The 27,949-nt window shown below is 28.9% G+C and overlaps 1 protein-coding gene across 1 annotated transcript in view; it reads left to right on the plus strand.

The window, feature by feature from the left end:
• Positions 1–27,949, plus strand: part of LOC126735578 (toll-like receptor 3) — a 148,311-nt gene that overhangs the window by 29,930 nt on the left and 90,432 nt on the right. Inside the window, exons 4-5 of the mRNA XM_050439608.1 lie at positions 23,965–24,125; positions 24,576–24,770. Of these exons, the coding sequence (XP_050295565.1) occupies positions 23,965–24,125; positions 24,576–24,770 (356 nt within the window). The remainder of the gene's footprint in view (positions 1–23,964; positions 24,126–24,575; positions 24,771–27,949) is intronic.

Genomic DNA, 27,949 nt, shown 5'->3' on the forward strand with positions numbered 1-27,949 from the left:
TACCTAAATATATATTATTACATAAATGTTGTTCTTTTTTGTTTGTTTTTTTCGGAATTGAGTGATGGTCTTCTGTTTCTTCACTGTTACGGTTCGTTGTCAATGTCATTAGGCAAATGTCTGTTTTCTTGTTTACATCTCTGGTTCTCTTACTTCTGTTTAGTTTTATCTGATAATGGACTGGATTACACTTTTGCTCCCAGTTTTTCCATTTTAAACAACTGATTCTTCAGGGAGTAGGGATAACTTTCAAATTACCTAAGACTTCCACCCGTCTCGCTTCATCAAGTATTCTTTTTTAAACCGTTTTTCTATATTTTTCCACTGGTCCAGTTTCTTGAAATTTGTGACTTAAATTATTTCTAGGGTTCAATTTCTTAAATGCTTCAACAGCTCTTAATGCACCACAAGTTTTAGAGCCATAGATAAAAACTATCAAAACTATTTCAGTTAAATTAAAAAACCATGTCTGACTAAAATAGTATATAAAATGTTAATCTATGAAAGTATATTCCACGCATTAACCGAAGCGTCTAATTATATCAAGAGTTAAGACAAAGTGTTATTCAAGTAGATTACAAATTCTAAATGGTGTTTGTCAAAGCAAATTGAATCAATTTTCCAGGACACTAAAATTATTCTACTAGTACATGGTACCAGTCTCATTTACCTAAATATTCAGCAGTAAAACATTGGTGAACGACTATAAGAATGTAAAATATAATAGTTCAGTTAGTAACAACGTTAATAACAGTCAGTTTGTTCCCGTCTTTTTTTCACTCAAAGTTATATAATCCAAATTCCAGTCTTGCAGAAAAAGTAGATGTAAGGGACATTATGCTCTCATTTCCAGAGGGTTTTAATGCTATTTGTACATTACCATTTCGTCGGATGCTGGAAGTGTTACAAATTTTTTCTAAGAAAAATAATCATATACTTGTCTATGTTATAGCACTTTCACTAAGTAGGGATCACATTCCAACACATTTCTTGCCACGACTCTAATTTTCATCTTTGTCAACGAACTTTCCCGCATCTCTGATCATTCTGTTAATGTCATCGGATGTACCTCTGTCTCCGTATCTGGATTCTTTTCCAACTACTTGATTTTCTTGTCAATCGCCTTTTCGCCGTCTTCATTTTTTTCTTCCGAGCTCACTTTTGCTCCCACTTTCTCATATCAGACAGTTGGTTCTTCAGGAGGTAGGGATAACTTTCAAACAACACTTCCATCCGTGCCGCTTTATCAAGTGACTTTTTTTTTAACCGTTTTTTTATTTGTCACTGATCCTGTTTCTTTCTTACATTGAATCTACAGTTATTTAATTCTTACATTGTTTCTAGAGTTCATTTCGTTAAATGCTTCAGCAGTTCTAATGCACAAGTTTCAGAGCCGCAAATAAAAATTATCAGAATTATTTCAGGCAAATTGTAAGCCATGTGTGAATAAAAAATTTATTTATTATATTGATAATCAATAACTATTTGATAATTAGTTATGGATAATCTAATTCAGCTGTATTTCCCAAAGAAATGATTAAAAAAAAAACTAATTGTTCTTTTGAACAGCTAAATAAGGTAATGACGCATCTAGTCTTTTGTCGATGACACTCTTTTATATTATGAAGCCAAATATTTGATGGAAGTAGAGGTAAACCAAAAATAATTTATTTAAAATAACGGAATAATTGGTTTGACAAAATATAATTTAACACCAACATAGAAAATACGAAATATATAGTAATGACTAATTCTAAAAAAGAACATACCCTAATTTTTTACTAACTTTATCATAGAACAGCACCTAATTAATATACAAGAAAACCTTTATATAAAATATACAAATAATTTGTTGATATTGAGTAAAAAGTTGTAAACAAATAAAATAAATCTTAGACAATAAACAATTAAATATTATATTATTTTATATATTATTTTCGAGTATATTTTTACATTCAGTATGGAATGCTAAGTTGGAAAGGAGCCTGAAACACATCTGAAAAAATTAGAAGAAATTTAAAAGTCATAATTTTTTTTATCTGTAATATATTATACATGTTATATTATAATATTGCATAGTAACACGATTAGTATAATCTCTGTATGTTGATAATGTGTTGTAAATAAATATATCCAGAATAACAAAAAGAGTATTCGCAGGACGTTACGTTATGTAAAGTGCTAGCTGAGTCATGTCTAGAAACATATCAAGAACCATTATTAAAAAAGCAAAACTGATAAGAAGAGAGAATAGCTGGAGATTCCTACAAGAGTTATTGTAACAATTTGGAAAATATGCATTTGGCTATTATGTATAAAACAAAATACCTTGTAAATCGCTAATTTCGGCTTTCAATGCTTTAACTGTTGCAGGCTGCCGCAGTTGAATCATATAAGTCTGAAGGCGTTAAATCGCAAGAACGTGATAGCCAATTTTGGTCACCAAATCGGTAAACTACCAGGAACAAGCTCGTTAATATTTCACGGGCATTGTGCCATGTAGCACCTTTCTGTTGAAAGCACATGTCGTCAAGATCAATGCTTCCAAATGAGGGACAAACTGTATTATCATAGCACGATAACATTTGCCGTTCAGCGTTATTGCATTACCGTCTTCGCTTTTGAAGAAAAACGGTCCCTCCAGACCATACAGTGACACATTGTAGATGCATTGCGACAGTTTTGCCTATTAATAAGGTGAAAATGGGCCTCATCATTGAAAATGATTTTGTTCGCAAAATAAGCAGGTTGCTCTAGGATACAATTGGTAAATTCTCTTCGCTGTTGTTGAGTTCAATTTAGCTGGATTGAGCTGGATTTTGTAGGGATGCAACTGTAAATCTTCTGTGAGAACGAATTGACGTCTCCAGAGTTTCTGTCACATTCTTGCGAACTCCGGTGATGTTTTGTTATGAACGACTTTTACGAGTTCGTATCGTGTTTTCCACATCACTGGAATCGAACCAGTACTTACGAATTTTTTGATTATTCTTTTCACAGTAGAACTAGGAATATTATTTTGATCGAACATTGGACGCAATCACGAATAGTGGCAATTAAACTGTCACCATTTCGATAATACTTTTTGACAATCAGAACACGTTGTTCTACCGTGTAACTGTCACTCCTTATCCTGTAATATTCAGCAGTAAAACATTATAGTGCGGGAGCTGGCGATAGATTTGATTTCCAGATTTGATTATACTACATAATCTCAAGTATTATTCCAATCGAGTCTTACAGCCGGAGGGGCGTTTAACCCTTCTCCAAGGTTACTTAGTTTTTGAATACGGGGACAATTCGATTATCGCTGACCTTAATATAATAAATCTGGCAATTCGCGTCTGTAGCAAAGTTGGTCTGGTATGCAAAGCCTTAAAAACGCCTAAAATTTTAGTACTGGGATTAGCGAAGATGGTGAAGAATTAATTTTCTTTCAAGTTGCCGATGAAGCCGGTGATGCATGAGAAAAACCATCACTTCATCCACAAGAGAGATCCGATGAGTGTCGACCAGGAACCCCACAAGAGTGTCGGATAATGACACAGGAGCTAGGCTTATCAAATGAGCTTCTAACCTCAACCCACGTTGTCAAATGAGCTTCAGCCTGAAACATCGCAGCAACAAACACAGGAACAATCACCGACCACTTGCGTATGTATATTCTGGACGCAGCAAAAAACATAGAAAGGTCACCGTCAAAATTTAATTATAAGTAGCGACATAAAAATGATTTTAAATTTCAAAGATATAGCTTAAAACAATAGTGATAGTACGCTTCTCATGACAATTAAAAAAATTATGGTGTATCATATGCGATTTTTATTGTTATAATTTATCAAATAATAGTTGATAGAGTGTAGGCTATAATAATGCCTCTACACGACACTGTAAGTATTATTTTTCAAAATATCGCTGACAGCGTTATGTGTTTCGAAAATTCCAGCTGATGCTGATGAAAGCGATCATAAGAGCTTCAGAAAAAAGAAGGGGCACTTTTAACACAATATGGTATGACCTGAAAAGTTACTGCCTCTTAGAAGTACAGAAGGTTTACTTAATATCGATGTTTTTAGAAATAAGCACAAATTAATTTAACGTAGATGTTGTCTCATGTTTTGAATATTTCAAAAACACCTATGCTGGTAGGATTTATTAATTTAATTTCAAACAATTAATTGACATAATAAACACGCTCGTATTTTATTAACTAATTATCTACGAATACTGCAGTAGTCAAGCACACAATCTTCCAATGCCTCAAAGTTTCAGATAAATGCAATGAACAGTATATGCAGGTAAGCTATGATTTAGCCATCGCGAAAGTAGCATTAAAGTTGCGGTGTACAGAAAAACGGCACTTTGATCGATTGTTTGTGCATTTAGGCCAATTCCATGTCATATTTTAAACCGATCAGAAAATGTATGGAAAATTGTGATAGAACTAACGTATTTGTTAATTTAGATATGATCTGCAAACTTAACATTTGAACATTTGATGAGTTTTGCAATTTTAACATTTGATGAATAACAATAATGTGCGAGTCATCGGCTCCTCAAGACAACATCTTTAGCTTCATTTTAAGATCGATCATCCTCTCGAATACGAGATATATAAAAATGAAACTTTGAGCAGCAGTCACTGCAAAACACCGCAATATTTTATGATTTACATTAATCTTGTTAAGTATTATTTGATGCTAAGTTCTAGTATTACAGCAGTGCATTTTGAATGCCTGCAAGACTGACTTTGTGGTTAGATATACATTCAAGACCTACATTTTCGGCTATATTTAAACGAATAAGGTATAGCTTATGCAAAAAGATATTTACAATGAAATGAGTCACCAGAACGATTTCATTAAGTATGGTAGACTGCATGCAAGACTGACTACTCTGCCAACAGATATGCATGCAGGACTTCCATTCTTTGAAATTTGAAGGTATACACTATACCTATGTAAAAGGGCATTTATAATCAAATAAATCATCGTACAAATTTTATTATGCAATTGCATTCGTTTAGCTTAGCATTGCCACTCGGGTGCACTGCAAGACCTCATTTCCTATGGTTTACACGACTCCCAAAGCCTAATATAAAAATTTAATCCATAATCAAATTGTCCCAAAAAATCTGTCGCTAGCTTCCAGTTCTATTGACGAAGAACCGTCAGAATACCTATGTTAAATATAATGGCTCACTTAGTAACAATGTTAATGATATAGTTAGTTTGTTCGCTTCTTTTTCTCAGTTAAAGTTATATGACCCAAATTTCAGTCTTACAGGAAGAGTAGATATAGATCACTTTATGACTTCATTTCCAGATTTATGCTATTAGTATATTACCATTTCACAATATGATATAATATAATATGATGATGAATATAATTTTGACGTAAAAATTATCTGTTTCAAGAAAAATTAAATAAAAAAGGTAATTTCAATTCAATCAAACATCAGCAAATCAATGTGCATGTACAATGTATTTTGGCAAATTATGTACAAACATTATGAGAAAAGCTTGGTTCCAACCTTGAGGTATTCCAAAATTGAATTTGTAGAATTCTACCGATTTTTTAATATGATGTATCATACGCTTCCCTTGCCACTCAAGACTGCACCCATTCTGCCAAATGAAAATTAAACGGATGAAAGCTATTCGTCTCTTGCCGACGAAAGTTATTTTAACCCCAGTCCTGAGAATTAAATGCGCTTTGATATTTTATACAGTGCTTTTAAAGTAATTAGTCGTTTAGTAATTAGGGATCCAGTTAGTTGCAGAGGGTCCTGGTTCGAATCTCGTCTATGCATTTATAATTTTTTTAATCATGTAAGTATATGATAAATAAGAAGTTGTTGAATCACTTGTTACTTATGCATGGTCTAAAATCATTTACTACTAATTTTTCCTATTTTTTAGATTGGGATCAATTTTATTTTGTTATCAATAAGGTTTATTTTTCTAGCTTTCGCCACTTTATATATAATATACTATATTTTCTGTTTCTTTAAGTCCTAACATCAAGACATGACCTAACGTCAAAAGTAAACCATAAACTGCAAGAATATGAGCAAAATAAGACGACTTATTGAACAAAAATTTACTTTTATTATATTTAAAATAATCGTGACAAACTAGAAAATTTATATGCGTAACGTAACGTGCTATTCAACCGTTCTTCTTAAACTGTCCTCTCGCTTTTTCGTATTATGTAAGCCTAGTCCCCAAAATAAACAAAACTAGTCTTAATGGTGTCTCGAACTCGAGACCGAATCCGCAATAACGCACGTGGTCGACATTGACATCGCTGATGGTGCGTTATTTCTTACATTCGGCCATCATGCTTAAAACAATATTTTTGTAAAAATGTCATAATATCCATCGATTTTTTCATAAACAAGTCGTTAAGTAAAGATCCTTCGATCTTTTGCATAAATATACGTCACTATCCGTAAAGATCCGTTGATATTTTCGTTTTGGTACAAATTTGTTAATCTTTTCGTAAAAATGTCAATAAATCGAGTTCTGTCGATCTTTTCATTTTGGTAAAGATCCGTTGATCTTTTCGTAGAAGTGTCAATAAGTAAAGATCCCTCCATCTTTCCGTTTTGGTATAAATCCGTCGATCTTTTCGTTTTGGTAAAAATCCGTTGATCTCTTAATAAAAATGTCAATAAATAAAGATCTATCGATCTTTTCGTTGTGATAAAGATCCGTTGATTTGTTCGTAAAAATGTCAATAGGTAAAGATCCCTCGATCTTTTCGTTTTGATAAAAATCCGTTGATTTTTTCGTAAGAATGTCAATAGGGAAAGATCCGTCGATGTTTTTGTTTTGGTAAAGATCTGTCGATCTTTTTGTTTTGATGAAGAATTGTCGATCTTTTGGTTTTAGTAAAGATTCTTTGTTTTTTCCGTAAAAATGTCAATAGGTAAAGATTTCTCGATCTTTTTGTTTTGGTAAAGATTCATCGATGTTTTCGTAAAAATATCAACACGTAAAGATTTGTCGATCTTTACATTTTGATAAAGATCTGTCGATCTTTTCGTTTTGGTAAAGATCCGTCAATCTTTTTCGCTTTGATAAAGATCTGTCGATCTTTCCGTTTTGGTGAAGAATTGTCGATCTTTTCGTTTTGGTAAAGATCTGTTCATTTGTTCGTAAAAATGTCAATAGGTAAAGATCCGTCGATCTTTTTCGTTTTGATAAAGATCTATCGATCTTTCCGTTTTGGTGAAGAATTGTCGATCTTTTCGTTTTGGTAAAGATCTGTTGATTTGTTCGTAAAAATGTCAATAGGTAAAGATCCCTCGATCTTTTTGTTTTGGTAAAGATCCGTTGATTTTTTCGTAAAAATATCAATACATAAAGATTTATCGATCTTTTCGTTTTGATAAAAATCCGTTGATTTTTTCGTAAGAATGTCAATACGGAAAGATCCGTCGATGTTTTTGTTTTGGTAAAGATCTGTCGATCTTTTTGTTTTGGTAAAGATTCGTCGATCTTTTCGTAAAAATGTCAATAAGTAAAGATCCCTCCATCTTTTTGTTTTGGTAAAGATTCATTGATCTTTTCGTAAAAATATCAACACGTAAAGATTTGTCGATTTTGCATTTTGATAAAGATCTGTCGATTTTTTCGTTTTGGTAAAGATCTGTTGATTTGTTCGTAAAAATGTCAATAGGTAAGATCCGTCGATCTTTTCGTAAAAATGTCAATACGTAAAGATCCGTGAATCTTTTTGTTTTGGTATAAATTCATTGATCTTTTCGTAAAAATGTCAATAGATAAAGATCCGTCGATCTTTTCGTTTTGTTAAAGATCCGTTGATTTGTTCGTAAGAATGTCAATAGGTAAAGATCCCTCGATCTTTTTATTTTGATAAAGATCCTTTGTTTTTTCCGTAAAAATGTCAATAGGTAAAGATCTCTCGATTTTTTTGTTTTGGTAAAGATTCGTCGATCTTTTTGTAAAAATGTCAATAAGTAAAGATTCCTCCATCTTTTTGTTTCGGTAAAGATTCATTGATCTTTTCGTAAAAATATCAACACGTAAAGATTTGTCGATCTTTGCATTTTGATAAAGATCTGTCGATCTTTTCGTTTTGGTAAAGATCCGTCGATCTTTTGCGTTTTGATAAAGATCTGTCGATCTTTCCGTTTTGGTGAAGAATTATCGATCTTTTCGTTTTAGTAAAGATCTGTTGATTTGTTCGTAAAAATGTCAATAGGTAAAGATCGCTCGATCTTTTTGTTTTGGTAAAGATTCGTAGATGTTTTCGTAAAAATATCAATTCATAAACATTTTGTCGCTCTTTTTGTTTTCATAAAAAGCCGTTGATTTTCTCGTAAAAATGTCAATAGGTAAAGATCCCTCGATCTTTTTATTTTGATAAAGATCCTCTGTTTTTTCCGTAAAAATGTCAATAGGTAAAGATCTCTCGATTTTTTTGTTTTGGTAGAGATTCGTCGATCTTTTTGTAAAAATGTCAATAAGTAAAGATTCCTCCATCTTTTTGTTTTGGTAAAGATTCATTGATCTTTTCTTAAAAATATCAACACGTAAAGATTTGTCGATCTTTGCATTTTGATAAAAATCCGTTGATTTTTTCGTAAAAATGTCAATAGGTAAAGATCCGTCGATCTTTTCGTTTTGATAAAGATCTGTCGATCTTTTCATTTTGGTAAAGATCCGTCGATCTTTTCGTTTTGATAAGGATCTGTCGATTTTTCCGTTTTGGTGAAGAATTGTTGATCTTTTCGTTTTGGTAAATATCCGTTGATTTATTCGTAAAAATGCCAATATGTTAAGATCCCTCGATCTTTTTGTTTTGGTAAAGATTCGTTGATGTTTTCGTAAAAATATCAATTCATAAAGATTTGTCGATCATTTCGTTTTCATAAAAATCCGTTGATTTTTTCTTAAAAATGTCAATAGGTAAAGATCCGCCGATCTTTTCGTAAAAATGTCAATAGGTAAAAATCCCTCGATCTTTTCGTAAAAATGTCAATAGGTAAAGATGCCTCCATCTTTTTGTTTTGGTAAAGATTCGTTGATTTTTTCGTAAGAATGTCAATAGGGAAAGATCCGTCGATGTTTTTGTTTTGGTAAAGATTCGTCGATCTTTTGGTTTTAGTAAAGATCCTTTGTTTTTTTCGTAAAAATGTCAATAGGTAAAGATCTCTCGATCTTTTTGTTTTGGTAAAGATTCGTCGATCTTTTCGTAAAAATGTCAATAAGTAAAGATCCCTCCATCTTTTTGTTTTGGTAAAGATTTATTGATCTTTTCGTAAAAATATCAACACGTAAAGATTTGTCGATCTTTGCATTTTGATAAAGATCTGTCGATCTTTTCGTTTTGGTAAAGATCCGTCGATCTTTTTCGTTTTGATAAAGATCTGTCGATCTTTCCGTTTTGGTGAAGAATTGTCGATCTTTTCGTTTTGGTAAAGATCCGTTGATTTGTTCGAAAAATGTCAATAGGTAAAGATCCCTCGATCTTTTTGTTTTGGTAAAGATTCGTAGATGTTTTCGTAAAAATATCAATTCATAAACGTTTGCCGATCTTTTCGTTTTCATAAAAAGCCGTTGACTTTTTCGTAAAAATGTCAATAGGTAAAGATCTGTCGATCTTTTCGTAAAAATGTCAATACGTGAGCCGTAAATCTTTGTTTTGGTAAAAATTCATTGATCTTTTCGTAAAAATGTCAATAGATAAAGATCCCTCGATCTTTTTGTTTTGGTAAAGATCCGTTGATTTGTTCGAAAAATGTCAATAGGTAAAGATTCCTCGATCTTTTTGTTTTGGTAAAGATTCGTAGATGTTTTCATAAAAATATCAATTCATAAACATTTGTCGATATTTTCGTTTTCATAAAAAGCCGTTGACTTTCTCGTAAAAATGTCAATAGGTAAAGATCCGTCGATCTTTTCGTAAAAATGTCAATACGTAAAGATCCGTGAATCTTTTTGTTTTGGTAAAAATTCATTGATCTTTTCATAAAAATGTCAATAGATAAAGATCCGTCGATCTTTTCGTTTTGTTAAAGATCCGTTGATTTGTTCGTAAAAATGTCAATAGGTAAAGATCCCTCGATCTTTTTGTTTTGGCAAAGATCCGTTGATTTGTTCGTAAGAATGTCAATAGGTAAAGATCCCTCGATCTTTTTATTTCGATAAAGATCCTTTGTTTTTTCCGTAAAAATGTCAAAGGTAAAGATCTCTCGATTTTTTTGTTTTGGTAAAGATTCGTCGATCTTTTTGTAAAAATGTTAATAAGTAAAGATTCCTCCATCTTTTTGTTTTGGTAAGGATTTATTGATCTTTTCTTAAAAATATCAACACGTAAAGATTTGTCGATCTTTTCATTTTGATAAAAATCCGTTGATTTTTTCGTAAAAATGTCAATAGGTAAAGATCCGTCGATCTTTTCGTTTTGATAAGGATCTGTCGATTATTCCGTTTTGGTGAAGAATTGTCGATCATTTCGTTTTGGTAAATATCCGTTGATTTGTTCGTAAAAATGTCAATAGGTTAAGGATCCCTCGATCTTTTTGTTTTGGTAAAGATTCGTAGATGTTTTCGTAAAAATATCAATTCATAATGATTTGTCGATCTTTTCGTTTTCATAAAAATCGTTGATTTTTTCGTAAAAATGTCAATAGGTAAAGATCCGTCGATCTTTTCGTAAAAATGTCAATACGTAAAGATCCGTGAATCTTTTTGTTTTGGTAAAGATTCATTGATTTTTTCGTAAAAATGTCAAAAGATAAAGATCCGTCGATATTTTTGTTTTGTTAAAGATTCGTTGATGTTTTCGTAAAAATATCAATTCATAAAAATTTACCAATCTGTTCGTTTTCATAAAAATCCCTTGATTTTATCGTAAAAATGTCAATAGGTAAAGATCCCTCGATCTTTTTGTTTTGGTAAAGATTCGTTGATGTTTTCATAAAAATATCAATTCGTTAAGATTTGTCGACCTTTTTTGTTTTTATAAAAAGCCGTTGATTTTTTCGTAAAAATGTCAATAAGTAAAGATCCCTGGATCTTTTTGTTTTAGTAAAAAATCATTGATCTTTGGTAAAGATCTGTCCATTTTTCCGTTTTGGTGAAGAATTGTCGATCTTTGCGTAAAACTCTTCAAATATTTTTGACGTAAATGCTGACCCACGATTATTAATCATTCGACTTGCCACACCAAAAAGATATATTATATTGATAACGTGTTTTGCCTTAACGTTTCTCATGCGCTTTATAAGACAAAACTTAGTAAAAGCATTCACTATTACCAGGAAAAACTTGTTTTTTTCTTGCTTGTTCCTCAATCCATCCATTGGTACCTGTCCATTAAAAAGTCCACTTTTGTCACCCACTTATCCACCGTAATATCGTCTTTTGAATAGTCAAACACCGGGATGGCTTGTTCATCACTTTGACACATAGCGGCAGACGTAGACCGCTTATTTCGAAATTCGTAAGGGTCTTTTTTTCGCATTTCTAATTGTTTTTTTAAAGTCAAAACGGTCATTTTCACTATCCGTACTCGTACAACTACTCATAGATGTCGACCGATCGCGTGTTCGTTTTCCGCGAGACCGTCAGTCATGTCTATCGCTCTTCGACTTTTTGTCAATTTGTTTTTTCCATTTTAACCGAGTCAAGATGAAAAAATTTGACCGGGGCCTTAAGGCTGCCCAATTAGCAATTTTTCGACGCGACAACGTTGCAAATTGCAACGCAACGTTGCATTGTTATGTTGTCTTAACCGTAGAGACAACCCCGTTTTACACCAATTTGAAAGAGGTTTTTTTTGTTGTCTCAGCGGTATGCAGTGACTGCCCGTTAACTTTCTAAACGCACTTTGCAACGTTTTTAGAGTTACTGATTTTTGGACGGATGGACGCCATAACCACAGAAAAATCAATTACTTTTTTAACAATAAACTAATAGATAACTGCAGTAGGCAGCTACTCCAAAAATACAACCTTTTTAATCCATCTTTTAAACAGTCCTTATTAATATTTGTTTTGTATGTAGTTTAATATAGTGAATTCAAAACGGGTAAAATACCCGTTAAACAAAAAAAATTTTTTGTAATGTTCTGGTAAGTTCTAAATCTGTATTGTTATAGCGAATAAGCTCTTTTTTAAAACTGTCTTGAATTACCTGATAATTTACACTGACATCGCTGATGGTTCCTTATCTCTTACAAAACCATAATTCCAATTAAAAAATAACTTAGAAACTTGTTTTCTGGCGGACCTCATCCACAAAACTGACGAAGTTTTTATACTTCCCAAGACGTCCAATTTTTCCATCGCCTCTACCTGGAAATAACGCGACGAGGGAGAAAACCTCCCCTAGCCCTGCTCCTCTTAGAAAACTTTTTCATTTCTCACTCCATTTTTAAACGTATTACACGAAATAAATTCAACTCTTCCGCGCGAAAAAGTTCCACGAGCAAGAGATTTAAGGTGGCGGAATGAAATATCGTCTCCAATAAGTGTCAGAAGGAAGAGATTTTCTCCCTGACCGCACCGCTCGAAATTTCAGCACTGACGTTAGGATTTTTATTATGTGTTATTATTTCGACGCCCAAAGTGCGAGAAAATTTCATTTCTCTCGTTTTCATGTGTGTCTGGTGTGTGAGCGACAGAGGGACATTTTCACTGTAAAAGGGCGAAGAAAAATTAAATTTGTGTCGTGTGTTTTAACCATAATTCATTTATTTTTAAATGAACGTTAAAATTAGAAATTACATTTCAAGGTTTCATAAATTAAAAAATAAATAAAATTATTGAATTTTTATATAAAGTCTCCCTTTGATTAAAACTATTAATTTCTTTCCATACAGTGAGGACGCGCAAGTTGGAACAAATTCATTTAAAATTCAGGGGTATGTTAAAAAAAAATGCTCAGACACGTCGATTCTTATTTTTTGTTTTTTGATGATGAGTTCCTGCCTACAGGGTGAACCAAAAACTAGCAATGACCATTAATTTCAATTTTTTAAACGGAAACACCTATTTTTTATTCCATTTTTGAATTCTGCATAGAATTTTAAGTATATTTTGTTAACCATGTCTTATACCTAGTACTAACAATATTAATAAATTTGGAACAGTTTGGGTCATTTGAGCATATTCAAACATGTTTTTTCATATTCTTTTAACAGGCATATTTGAATGTTGACAGCTTGTCACCATTTTATCGCATGGAAATAGTTTGTATTACTTTACGTAAATTTCAGTAAGTGTCAAGTGCAGTTGCAAAGTTTAAAAGTATGGCGCGTTTAACTGAAAAACAAAGAATTGAAATTTTGATGATGGTAGGATATGGCGACAAGACTCGAACACAGGCCGAAGTTTGTGATCTGTTTAACAATAAGTACCCGAAGAGGCCTATTACACATTCGGTAGTAAGCAAAATTAAAATTAAATATAAAAAGTTTAGAGATTTTGGTCATGTTAGAGACAAATATGACCTGGACCGTCCCACGCTTCCAGAAAACAGACAAATAGATATTTTGATCGATTTACAAGAAAATCCACATAAATCAACTCGACAAGTTGCTGCAGATCAGTCGGTTAGTAAATCATGTGTTCTAAAATATTTGCATAGGAATAAATGGCATCTATATAAAATTAATTTAATTCAGGAGCTTATTGCAAATGATCACATCCGCAAAATAGAGTTTTGATAAATAATGATGAATAAACGTAATGCAAACCCACAATTTTTAAGTAAGATTGTTTTTTTCGACGAGGCAAGTTTTTTTTAATGGTTCTGTAAATAGGCAAAATTTTCGTTATTGGACACCAGAAATCCACACTGGAGTATGGAAAGTCACACACAGTTTTCCAAGAAGTTAAACGTATGGACAGGAATTGTGGGCACGTCAATTCTGGGTCACTATTTTATTGAGGCCGCACTTACCTCTGAAAAATATTTAGAGTTGCTTCAAAATCAGACTCCTAGTTTAATTGCACTTTATCCAAATGGTGAAAACCCATTTATACCGGCAGATTCGATGTGGTTCCAACAGGATGGTGCCTCCTCACACTATTCACGAGAACAGTACGAGATTACTTTACCAACATTTTCCCAAATAGATGGATTGGAAGGGGAGGGGGTTTATTGAATGGCCAGCAAGGTCGCCAGATTTAACCCTATTGAATTTTTATCTATGGGGTTATCTAACATCTAAAGTTTATTGTGATAAGCCTGAAAGTTTAGAAGACTTAAAAAATAGAATTAGAGCATACAACAAAATTTAATCGCAAATTTCTTAATAAATATTGAGGTTAGGTATAGGACATGGTATACAAAATATACTTAAAATTTTATACAGAATTAAAAAATAAAATAAAAAATGGGTATTACTATAAAAAAAATTAAGTTGATAGTCGTAGCTCATTTTTGGCTGACCCTGTATAAATGAATTCATCATCAAAAAAATCGCGACGAAAAAATAAAAATCGACGTGTCCGAGCGTTTTTTCTCGAACACACCCCTGAATTTTAAATTAATTTGTTCCAACTTGTCGTCCTCACTGTATATTTTTTCTTAAATCGATTTTATAAATTCCAATAATAATATATTTTTATTTTATTTGCACATATCGAGTTTCCTTAATCTTAGATTAAGAAAAGAGGGAAGAAGCTTGTTGGATAGAGATCCTATAAAAAGGTTATCCTTACTAATGGTAAACGGGTGTTAACAAGTTAATATTATAAACAAAATTTTTTCCCTTCCTAAATATTGAATTCCCTCTTTTTTTTACATATAATAATTAAAGGTTTTTTTAATTGATAATCTTTATAAATCGGATACTCGTATATAAATAAATTAACATAAATAAAAGTATAAAAAATATATTTTCCCCTTAATAATCATGACGTTACCATTATATATATTTGTTAGACAAGATTTGCAATATGGATTTGAAATATTAGGCTTAAAGGAATTTAAATTTATTCACCTTCCTTTCTTATAAAAGGCTTCAATGAGATACTTTTACAATTTTTTTTTGTTACAGTAAAACCTTGCAAAGATATGACATTTGTATATGGACTAGTGACACTAATATTAACCTTTTCAATGAAAATGATGAAACTGAAGAGTAGCAACATATTGTGAGTGAACAAAGCTTTATATCAGCCGTAAATGAAGTAACGCCTCCCAATAGTTATTCTCGTATAGATGACATCTTTGTAAAATCGAAAATTCCTTATGACCGTTTTCCAATTACACTTGACATTGCAGCGGTTCCTGATTTAAATGTGCAAAACAAGTCGGAAATTATGAAAAAATTTACTTACTTACACAAGGACAAATTAAGAAATATTTTAAAATGATGTGATAATTGGAGTGTTGTGTATAGTGTCCCTAATACGTTCAACATAACCTAATTCTTGATGTAGCAACCGAAAAATTTGTCTTATGCCTAAAAACATTTATTGCATAAGAGCAGATCACAGATAGATGTTGTAAACTATAGACCAATTTCTTTATTGACTACTATTAGTAAAATATTTTGTAAGATTTTATAGTGCTGTTTGTTCAAATTGTTAAATAAATATGACATTTTATCCGAAAGGCAATATGGATTTATAGAGGGTATATCGACTGACGATGCTTTGGCTAAGGTGAAAAGGTTCTTTGTGTGTCTTTAGACTTAGCTAGGGCATTCGACACGGTTGACCATACTATATTGTTGAACATTCTGGATAAAAGTAGTATTAGAGGAATTTCTTTAGCTTTATTTAAAAGCTACCTAAGAGATTGAATGCAGTGCATGGATATAGACAGGACCATTAGCTCACAAACGCCAGTCACTGTTGGAGTACCGCAGAGCATAATCTTAGGGCCCATCTTGTCCAGTCTATATACCTGATGAAATTACATGTTTTGCAAATGATTCTGTTATTATCTTCAAGAGTCGTCCTAGGAAGTTTTAAAAAGGAAATCTGAAACTGACTTAATAAACATCTTTAAGTGGTTAATCAAAGACTTAGACATAATTCTGATAAAATATTCTTTACGCTCTTTGGATATTGAGCTGATTCTTTGCCTTAATTTAATACTTTAACAATGTTCCTTCCCGGTAACGAACTACAAAATGAAACATATCTAACCAATAAGTTAAAATCCTGCATAAATAAATTTTAAGTTTAACGCTTTTAACACATACAGGGTGACAATTTAAAAACTTAAAATGACCATATATTAAAAACGAAAAACTGAACACTGAAAACAATTTCTATAAAATGAAGGGGGACCAAAAACAAAGAGCATATTTTCTCACCCTTATTTCCAAATCGTTGGACAGGGTGCAAGAGGGACAAAAATCTTAAATAGAAAGGGAGGTTAAGTGACATCATCTTCAAGCTGTTTAAAAATATTTTCCAATAATACTATAAAAAGTCACACTTTAGAAAATTATTCTTTATCAAAGAAAACAATAAATAAAAACACATTTTTAAGATTTTTTACTGTTGTTTAATTAAATATTGAAAATGCTTTCCGTTATTTGGAAGAAAATAATAAAGCCTTTTTTCAAATTTTGGATATAGCGTGGCATTTCTGAATTACTCTATGCTGGAGTTGCTCTAGTGACTCAAGTTGCGTTTTAAAAACCACAGATTTTAGGTGACCCCATAAATAGTCAAGGGGTTTTACTTGTTATTTGTTTATTATTTTATATTCTTGTGCGGTTTCTTAACTTATAAATTCCAGAGTTTTGATAAATATCGATTTATACAAAACTTTTTGGGTTTCCTCTTAATTTGCATATGAGGAACATTTTTTATTATCAAGTGGAATTTGTAAAGTATATTTTAATCATAAATCATTTCGTTTAAATTATTTATGGCTTAAATATATTTAATCTTTAAATTAATTTTTTTTTGGATATCCTAAATTAAAGAGTAAATCAGATAATTCTAATTTTATAAAGTAGTCACCACTAAGTGATAATTATTAATTTTTTTATTTTAGTTTTTATATATTTTTGCTTTCAGCTTATTATTTTGTAAATATCGATTAAATGTTTTTTTTTCACTCCTAAAGTTTTTTTATTTGTATTAATAATTCATCTGGATTTTCCTCTTCTTTTATTCATAAAAAACTTTTTTTACTGCAGTGGGAAAAAGTGGAATTTGAAAATTTTGTTTTAAGTAATTTATTTTTAAATAAAACATTAAAATTATAAAATTATTACAATTTTTTTTTAACAATAATTTTATTATTTATAGAATTTCAATTATTTTCGATTTGCAAGATCTAAAGACGAATAACGTAAAATATATTATTTGTGGTTAAAAATAACTTTAAAAATTTAATTTTTCCCTTTATAGTGGAAAGGCTTTATCGTATCAAAATAAAAATGAAAATTGGGATTTCTATCTAAAATTCGCACTTATCATTTTTTATTGAATAATACATCAATACTAATACAAATAACAGAGAAAAACAATTTATTGTTAAATTAATATATTATGTGAATCATTAAGAGGTGAATAATTTATAAAATTACAATAATCTGATTTATTTTTGATTTCAGAATATCTAAAAAAAAATATTTATATTGTTGTGTTTTAAACATAAATTATTTTTTGTCACTAAAATTGCGTTAATAGTTATGTCAAATCTTTATAAAATGAATTGTTGAGAAATACAACCTTAGCTCCCAAAACTCGGTACAAAATTATTTATTTATTTTACCCAATAATTATTTTTCTCATCTTTTTGATTTTTTATTTTATATAGTACAAAAAATTCAAAGCTTCGTAGTCGTTTTAATTTATTTTATATTATAAAAAAAAAGATAAATGTAGATTCAAAAAAATGTTTTAAAAATTTAAATTTGGATTCGGTTGTCGATTTGTTTTTGGATCTTTAGTTCATTGAAAATTCATTTACCTTTTTTTAAATATAACTGTGATAAGAAAAATATATATGTATATGTTCTAAGAATATTATCAAAATAAATCTAGCAAATATAAGAATTTCGACACTAGGCGTAGTTATCAATAAATTTAACCTTTTTTTACTACTCACAAATATAAACGTCATAATATTCTTGTTAAGTAAAATTTATAACAGTTATTAACTCGTTCTTTTAACTTTACTTTTTAATATATCCTTACCTCTATTCCGAATTAAAAAAATTCGTTATCTTGTTCGTTATTTTCACTAGTTTTTCCAATAAATTTGGCCGTATGGCGTCAATGGTGGCTTGAAAATTGGGTTCCAGTACTAAAAGAGTTGCCGATTTGTTACCATAAACCAATGATTTAACATTAATTATACACAATTTATTTTTAAATGAATCATTAAAATTATATATTATATATCCTTAGATATCGTAAATTAATAAATAAATAAAATCATTGAAATTTTTCTGAATAACAAATTTAAGTTATATGAAATTGCAATAATTTTATTTATTCATCAATTTACTAAGAACAAATAATTTAACATCTTATTGTATGATTTAAAACAAATATTATAAGTATTTATAGTTAAAACACACTTTACAACTTCCATTTTTAAATCCACATATATCATTTTTAATGCATAACCCATAAAAAGTAATCGAGAGACATTAACGAGGAAGCCAGCTTTTAGGACTATATATTTAGAAGTTGTCACCAGATTGTTTTTGCAATAAATCGATGATTAGGCGAGCTTTATGGCAAGAGGCATTTTGCTGTAACCAAATGTCGTCGATGTTTGAATGAATCATTTGTGGAAAAAATCATTCAATATGACTCGATAGCGTTCGCCATTCACCCTAACGGCAGATTCCTCCTAATCACGACAGAAATAAGGACCCAATGAATAATAATGTCGCCAGTGTATAAACCGCAAAATAGTGATTGCAGTAGTGATGTAATAGTGACTCGTTGTAATGGATGTAATAGTGAGCTTGAGGATTGTCTTCGCTCTATATACGACAATTATGTTTGTGGACGAAGTCATATACCCAAAAATGAGCGTTTTTTAGCGTAGTATTCCTCATAGTCGAAAGGCAGTTTTCTTTAACACTTACAGCTACATCAGCAATATTTGCTTCGATTCAAATAAGTACTCCTTGCTGCTTTGCCATTGAATTTTGGCATTTCATAACTTTCATAATTCGTATTCTAAGATCGAAATAAATGAGAGGCACGCTTTATTTCTAGTTTTCGTATTTTTGTATGTACTTCTCCAAATCCTTCTTCAACTGATGCTTCGACGTGGGTCATTAGTTTTCCTTGCTTCGTTTTAAGATCCTCTCGAGGTCGTGAATATCGTTCCTCTTATTTTTCTCTGTGGTTTTTAAGATGCTCTTCTTGATCGTTTTTAAGATCTTAACGAGGTTTTTTTTCTACTTCGAATCTTTCCTCTTGTTCATTACTTTGTTTTTCTCTCTGTTTGTGGTTCCGTACGCATATTTACATATACGGTCCTATACGACGGCACCAGGGTGCTGAAATGTGTTAGCTTTTGATGCCTACAATTACGCTACCAACGCTAACTGCTTTGCCTTGTTGATGGTTTTGAACTGAGAATAGTAAAATTAGTGCAAAAACAATCAGAAACTGCACAAATTTCTTGCGCATTAGGCCAGTTATGTTAAACATATTGAAAAACGGTATTGAAGAAGTACTCTATAAACTTAAAGTAGAGATTAATTTTTTGAAAGTAAATTTTAACATAATGATTTTCCAAATTTTACTGCACAGAAATGTTAACACAGTTTGACATTGATGGCTGTCAAACCATACACAACCACCATCGAAACGTACCATGTAGCTAAATAAACACCAACAATCAAATTATTGTAATTTTTTATAAATTAGTCACTACTTATTAGTAATAATTATGTATTTGTTTATTTTATTCTTTATATTGTTATAATTTTTGCTTCGTCTTCTTTTTCAGTTTGGTATTTTTTAAATATAAATTAAAGCAAAATGTTTTTTCTCTGTCCTTAAATTTCTCTTATTTGTATTAATAATTTATTTGTTATTCGTTAAAATAACTTGAAATTCGTTAAATTTATAAAAAAATCTGGAAATCTTACTAATTTTGCACTATTGAGGCAGAAAAATAGAATTTGAAAAATGTGTTTTAATTATTAATAATTTATTTTGAAATTAAACATTAAAATTAGAACTTATATATATTTCCTTATATCTCGTAAATAAAAGATTAAATGTAGAAATTAAATTAATACTAGAAACAATTTTTAGGAATAAAAAAAATCTTTAATAAATTGACTAACCGAAAAAGGAAATAAAAGAAGGAAAGAAAAAAAACATATAAAGAACAAAATGAATAAATGAGTAATTATTAAAATGGATTTACAAAATCTAAGAAAAAGTAATTTATAGTTTTATTCTATTTTAACTATCGGGTAGGCCATCTTAATATATGCATTCAAATTGCTCCGAAATTAAACGAGTTATAGAAAAATATTTTAGACGAAATTTGTTTAGACAGGACAAAGAGAGACATGTATCTATGGAGCACATTTTGACCTTGAGGTCGTTTTTTAAGGTCAATTCAAGGTCAGAATAATTTTTATAAATAGGTACCTCTATTTCTTGTAGAGGATTCGAAAAAAGCGGAAAATTGTATGTTTACAATGGTATTTTAAGCTTTGTTATCGTAGCCTTGAAAAGGTCAAATCAAGATCAAATTACAGAAAACTCTAGATCATTTTTGTACGAAAATTACGCTGGGTGGATTGAACGAGGAGGTCCGGTTGCAAACTTATTCAATATGATCTCTACAGATTTTTATTTGTGGGGTTATTTAAAGAATATTATTTTACAACAACGACCTACGATAAGAGACAATATTCGATTCGTGAAGACAAACTCTTTTAAGCACCGTACGCACATTTCATAGTCGTTTAACTTTGTGTCTTCATGCAAATCGAGGCAACTTTGAACATTTACTTCGTAGTTAAATTCATGAGAGGCAAGGAGATTCACGCTAATCAAGCACCCCAAAGAAAACAGAACTTACTACGTCCGCGTCGTCGTTTCCAAATAAATGAAATTACTCCAACCTGAATATGATCTTGATAATTGACCTTAAGGTCAATATTGTTAAGGATATTTAAACATTTCTGCTTGATAGACCTGCTAGAGAATTTTTAAAATGCTTAATTAAAACAGGAACATTGATAAACAGCTTTTTATAATTTTACCTTGATTTGACCTACGATAGCAAAGTTTGAAATTTTGAATCGCCTACAAAAAATATGGGTTCCTATTTAAAGAAATTATTCTGTCTTCAAATTGACCTTGAAAAACGATCTCAAGGTCTAAATGATCTCCGCAGATACATGTCCCCCTATGCCCTGAACAACTTTGGTTTTAAATGTTTCTGTATCTCGCTTACTTTTGGAGCAATTTGAGTGCATATATTGAAATTGCCCACCGTGTATAAATAATTTATGGTTAAAACATGCTTTATACACTACAAATTTTATTTTGTCCTCTCTTGGCAGTGAAAAAATGCTTCTTTCAACAAATTAGGAAAAAACCCAGAATTTTTTTAAATCTATATTTACGGAATATATACAATAAGAAACTGTACAATAAGGAATAAAAACAAGTTTGGCGACGCAAAGTTGTAATTACCAATGATATTACATAACTATTTATGTAATTTTAGAGTCCTGTGGATAATCTTATAGAGCTCGAAATATCCTCTACTAAATAAAAGGTTTTTTGTTTCATTTGCAGTTTTTTATTGGATTGAGTCAAAATAAAACATAAACTCTTTATAAGTGTCGATATTTCAACCTTTATAAGACCATCCTTAGGACACTAAAATTTTGTAAGCAGTTATGTAAGATCTTTATAAAGAGGATCCTTTGATTATTACAACTTTTAGTCGCAAAGGTTGGTGCTGAATAGTTTCTTTATTTTACTCGTTATTTGTTTTCTCCTATATCCCCTTTCTTAGGTTTTTATTTTATAAATTTCAAACTAAATAAAAATACATTAAAGTTTCTTAACTCTATTAATAATACCTTTGATATTACTTAAAAAAATTATAAATATAGATTTAAAAAATTGTTTTCCTCTTTATTTCCACATTAGGAACATTTTTCAACTTTAGGGATATTCTGCAAATACGACAAAAAAAATGTTAAAGTGTGCTTTAACCATAAATCATTTATTTTTTAATGAAATATTTTCTTAAATGTCATAAATTAAGAAATAAATCAGACTATTGAAATTTTGTAATTTAGTTACACCTTAGTTATTTTTTAAATGGTAAAAGCTATAATTTAAGAAATAAAAAAGTAATAATTATAAAATTTCGATAAAAAGACTACATCGGCGAAAATGTTTCAATTTTATAATTTCACATTATAAAAAAAATTGAAAATGATGCAGATATTAGAATATGATAAAGAATTTATATTTAGATCATTTTCAAATAAATGGTAAAAAATTATGCTTTAATAGGCTTATTTATTTTATTATCTAAATCGTATAACATTATATGGGATTTTAACATGTAGTTTAAAAATCATTGATTTTTAGAAATAAAGGTATTCGATTTTTCTTTTGATTTTAAGTTTCTTGAAAAGTTTGCCTTAATTATTTATGTATTACTTTTATTTAACCTTTTTAAATAGAACCGTAGTAAAAAAATATAATAAAATCATAATAAATTTCTAGCAATTGGAAGAATCTCGATATTAGGGGTGGTCATCGATAAATTTGACCTTGGAAATTTCTGACCAAAAAGTTTTTTAGTACAATACTATCCCTTGTATATCACCCCAAAGATCATCAAAATATTCTAATAAGTAAATTAGTTTTTTAAATTCGTTATTTTTTTATTTTCTCCTTTTTTTGTATGTTAAGTTTGAAATTACTTTAGCTTTCTTATTTTTTTTTAGTTTTCTCTTCATCTTGATAAGAAGCTAGCGATTAAATATCTCAAGAACTATATCAACTACAGTTTTTTGGTTAATTTTATTATATTCAAAATCCTTGGGTTTATCCCTTATAATCCCTTAATAGTCTTTTAACATTGAAGATTCTTTTTTTTTGAATACCCACTACTGGACATGAAAACTATTACGCAAAAAAAGTTTTTCTCGTTTTTGCTTTAAGGGCACTAAAAGTCACTGTGTAGAAAGTTTAGGTATTACAGCACCAAAATTCCAAACCCAGAATTTTCAAATTTGACTCTTCTGATCCTAAATTCAACAGCACATTTTCAGAATCTTCAGTAGATTTAGAGGATTTAATTTCATTTGTAATGTTTTCTTACAATATTATATCAGATTTGTGATATAGACAGGGCTATGATGATTTATATAAAATAACAGAAATGTTGACCTTGGCTATCTCAGACTTATTATCGTGTACTCATAAGTCTAGTGTAAAGAGAAACAAAATATATGAATTCATCATTGATTTTCAGTTAATTAAATTTACTCAATTCTTTCCTAACTGGACCAAATTTATTTCTTCCAGCTAATCCAAAGAAAATATAACTGCACCTATTATTTAAAAACTTCTAAGTTTTTTTATTATTATCATCTCAGCATGCATTTTTTTAATAAAAACAAGTAATATTTCCTTAAACATAATATTTATTTTTTATATTATATGTATATTTATTTATGTTTATATATATATTATTTATGTTATCAGATAAACTCAAAGAACGAATACAAAATTAGGAATTTTCGTGAACAAATTTTACAGTAAAACATTTTCAATCATTAGAAGTAAAAAACGATACAAAGGCTAAATGCTAACTAAAACATAACAGACTTAAGGCTCCAAAAAAAAGGATATCTGAAAATGAATGGAAAAATAGTATGTAAAATTTGAAAAACTTGGTGCCACCAAATTTGCAAAATATGGTGCAATATCACTAAATTGTAATATATCAGAATCTCAAAATACTAATATAATTTTTCTTACAGATTTTAGGAAATTTAACTACACTTAATATAAATGGCCATAATATAACAGACATACCAAAAGATGCATTTTTTGATAGTGAAACTGCTGGAAAGTTGCTAAAGCTTTATTTAATAAATGGACCATTAAAGACGCCTCCAATTGAAGCTTTACAGCCGTTAAGGTAATTATACTATTTAATATTACATGCTATCATTAAAAATGATCAAGTATGTACTCATGGTTCTTTTCCAAATGAATCATTATTGAACTTTGAGGTTTTTGTAAATACTTTGGAAAAATTCTGAACACCATTTTAGTAAGGGTGAATGATCATTTATAACATTGAAGAGATCGGCATATTAGTCACTATGTCTAATGACTATTGAACAACTTGTAATTCATTCTTTGTCAATAACTACAAATAAGCTAAAGAAATATTTTCTAATCGGTTATAATTTAAAAATTTCCAGGATCTTTTTAGTTTCAACGATAATTGTTATAATAAAGAAAACCACAACTTATAAGATGTATAAATCAATAATTTATTATTTTGTGTTATCCAAAATACAATACTTTTATAAGATACTGACTTGATTATTGTTGATGATGCTATTTTACATTATATTTATAGAAAACTTAAGACTTTGGATTTGCATGGCAATCAGATCTCAGAACTGAAAAGAAATCAGTTTAAGGGCCTCAGGGATGTTGAAGTGTTAGATTTGAGCTTCAACCAGATTCCAAAGATCGATTCTAGCCATTTATCGGATTTGACAAAGATGGGATGGTTGAACGTTTCGAATAATAACTTAAAAGAATTGACTAGGTAAGATATATTATTATTCATTTCATTATGATTGTGAGCTTATTTTTAGTAGATTGATAATTTAATGCTAAAAATAATTTTTTTGTTTGGAAATAAGAACTGGATGGGTTTTAAAAAATTAGTGGGGAATTAGATAAATTATCGCAGATTTCGACTGAGATTAAAGCAGATTTTTCAAAAAAAAATATTTTAAAAGTCTATAGTTTTTCAAAATTTTTATAATAAATTTTTTGTTTGAAAATAGAAATCCTTTCCCATGAGCTAATTTTCATGAAAATTAAAGGAATATAAAAGGTATCTGTCAGTCTATCAAATAAGTATAAGCAACCTAAAATTTTGTTTTCTGTAGGAATTTTTATAGCATGCAATAATGGTTTCTTTTTTAGTAATTAATTTGAAAAAACCTCTTAAATTCAAAAAAAAAATTATATAGAATATTCTTCTATTTTTTATATAGATACAATATGCTTCCAGTACGATATGCTTCTGTCTTACTAATTTGTATTTATTTATACAAACAAAAATTCGTAAAAAGACAGTGTGTATTTAAAAATGACGATATACATTTTTTATATATCAGCATTTATTTTTAATTGGTACAAATACTTAGTTATTTTTTTAAATATTTTGCACAATATATATCTAATTATATTTATATTTTTTTAAATTTATATATATATTCTTTTTATATATACGCTTTTATAATTTAAATTTAAAGTATTCTAAAATTTTTTATTTATTTAAATATTTACTAAATATGCTTTTCAGTCTACGTAATTTTTTAATTTATCATTTTACCTGTTTGCTTCCTTTCTGTTATTTTTTCTATAATTTTTTAATTGTTGCTATATAAGACAATTTTTTCTCCCAATTGCATTAAAATTTGTAAATACTTTAAAGTAGTTTTATAATTATAGGCTATAAGTTTTAATGCAGTAAAACAATAGCATTTCTTCCATACTATGTATAATTTTTTGTGGGCAGTTTTTCTTAATTGGTAATTAAAAATATTAATTTATAGTACACATTATTAAATAAAAAAAACTTTATATCTATATTTTTTTAATTACAATTATAGGATTTTGTAGTTACATAATATTAATAGATTCTTAACCTTTGACATTCTCTAATGTATTATTTTTCCTTATTTTTTTTTTAAATTGTATTTTAAAATCAATTTATTTTTCAACACTGATTCTTTATGCTATTTAAGTAGTTTTGGCACAACACGTTCTTTTCCTGAATTCTTTTAATATGTTATTTATTTAATTAAGTTTTATTTATAGGCACAAATTTTAATTAGAATTTAAGAAATATTAATTTGCAAACAATGACATTGCAGCACTAATTTAAACTACAATTAATAAATACATTTGATTTATATTTATTTATACATTTTATTCTTATATTACTGTTAATTTATATTATATAAAAAAACAGAAATACAATTCTCAAACATTTAATTTTCTTCAAAACTTGTGAATCCAAAGAGAATTAATTTATTTAAAATTAAAATTACTTCCTACTTCTTTTCATTTGGAAACAACAGGAAAAATTTATTGCTTCTCTACTTTCGTAACCTTTCTACTAGAATTGTAAATATTTTTTAAAGTAATTTTCTTTATGGGCACTAATTCTCATTGGAAAATTAAAAAAGTATTATACAACTATCCATAACTTCTATTGCTTGTACAACTGTAATAGTGTATGTAATTTAATATAAGTTTATATTCATAGATTCTTATTGGTAAATCAAATATTATCAATCCGTAAGAATTTTTTTCGAGAATTGAAAAAATTGTGAAATATTTATTTAATTAAAATATTTTTTTAAATTTCTCTTTTTTTTTATTATATAATTTTTAATAACAAATATAAAAAATATATTGACGAAAACACTTGCAATTGCAATTGTAATTATATTTTATTTATGTCAATAGAAACTATAAATGGTTAATTCAGAACCATCAACTGATAATTTCAATTATTGATTTTCAAGAGTTTGAAATTTCAAATTTTTAAAAAAATATGTAAATATTTGAATATTTTTCGGCAATTGAACCTTGATTTTCTCTATGAGCTTTTCTCTGTAATTTCTTTAACGTCTCTTTAATTTTTTTGTATTTGTCGGCATTTATTTATAGACACTGATTTTTATTGGCACTTAAATAATAACATTTGACACAACTTGTTTAGTTTCCATAATTTTCTTAATTGGCTATATTATTCAACTAATTAAATTTTATTTATAGGCAGTTATTTTTCATTCGAACTTAAGAAACATAATTCGAATTTAAGAGTTGTACAAACTTTAAATTTTAATCAATAATTTAAACTACAATTAATAAATAAATTTAATTTGTGATTATTTATATTCTTTCTAGGTAATAATAATAATTTATATTTTGTTAAGACAAAAAAATACAATTCCCAAACTTCTATTTTTTTTTTAAATTTGTCAATTTGTATTATAGGCACTGCCTGACAAAAATAATATCAATAATTGTTTCTATTTTTATATAATTTCCTAATTGCAATTCCAAGTATTTTAAATAATTTTTTCTTTTACTTACGCACTATTATTACTCATTAGTATAAAATATATATCATTAAAAATATTTCTTTTCTTCTTTTTGATATAATTCACAACTGTCTAAATATTTATTTCTTTGCCTTAATTAAAAAAATTGTTTATTTCTAATTAAGTTAAAATTTTTTCCCTAATTTTTAAATTGCTATTGTAAGTTAATTATTAAAAAAAATTGTATTGGCATTTAAAAAATGAATTTAATGTGCCAATTCTTTTTTTTTCCAATTGTAATAAAATTATAGTTATAATTAATAAACTATCAACCATAGCAAACCATTTTTCAGTTGTAATTGTGGGAATCAGACAGAATTAATTCATTTAAAATTGAAATTTAGGTGCTAATTTTTAGTGGCAATTAAGGATATTAGACAAAAATTATATATTTTTCTGTCCATATTTTTTAATTGCAGTTAATTAAACTTACAGGCTTAAATCCTTGAAAACGGCATTAATTCTCAATTGGCAATAGCAGGACAAAATAATTGATTTCTCTACTTTTCTTACCTTTCTACTAGAATTGTAGACATTTAAAGCAATCATTTTATTTTTAGATTTATAGAACTTTTCTTAGATTTTTTAATTATAATTC

This window comes from Anthonomus grandis, chromosome 4 (assembly GCF_022605725.1).
Source record: "Anthonomus grandis grandis chromosome 4, icAntGran1.3, whole genome shotgun sequence".
Taxonomy (NCBI): domain Eukaryota; kingdom Metazoa; phylum Arthropoda; class Insecta; order Coleoptera; family Curculionidae; genus Anthonomus; species Anthonomus grandis.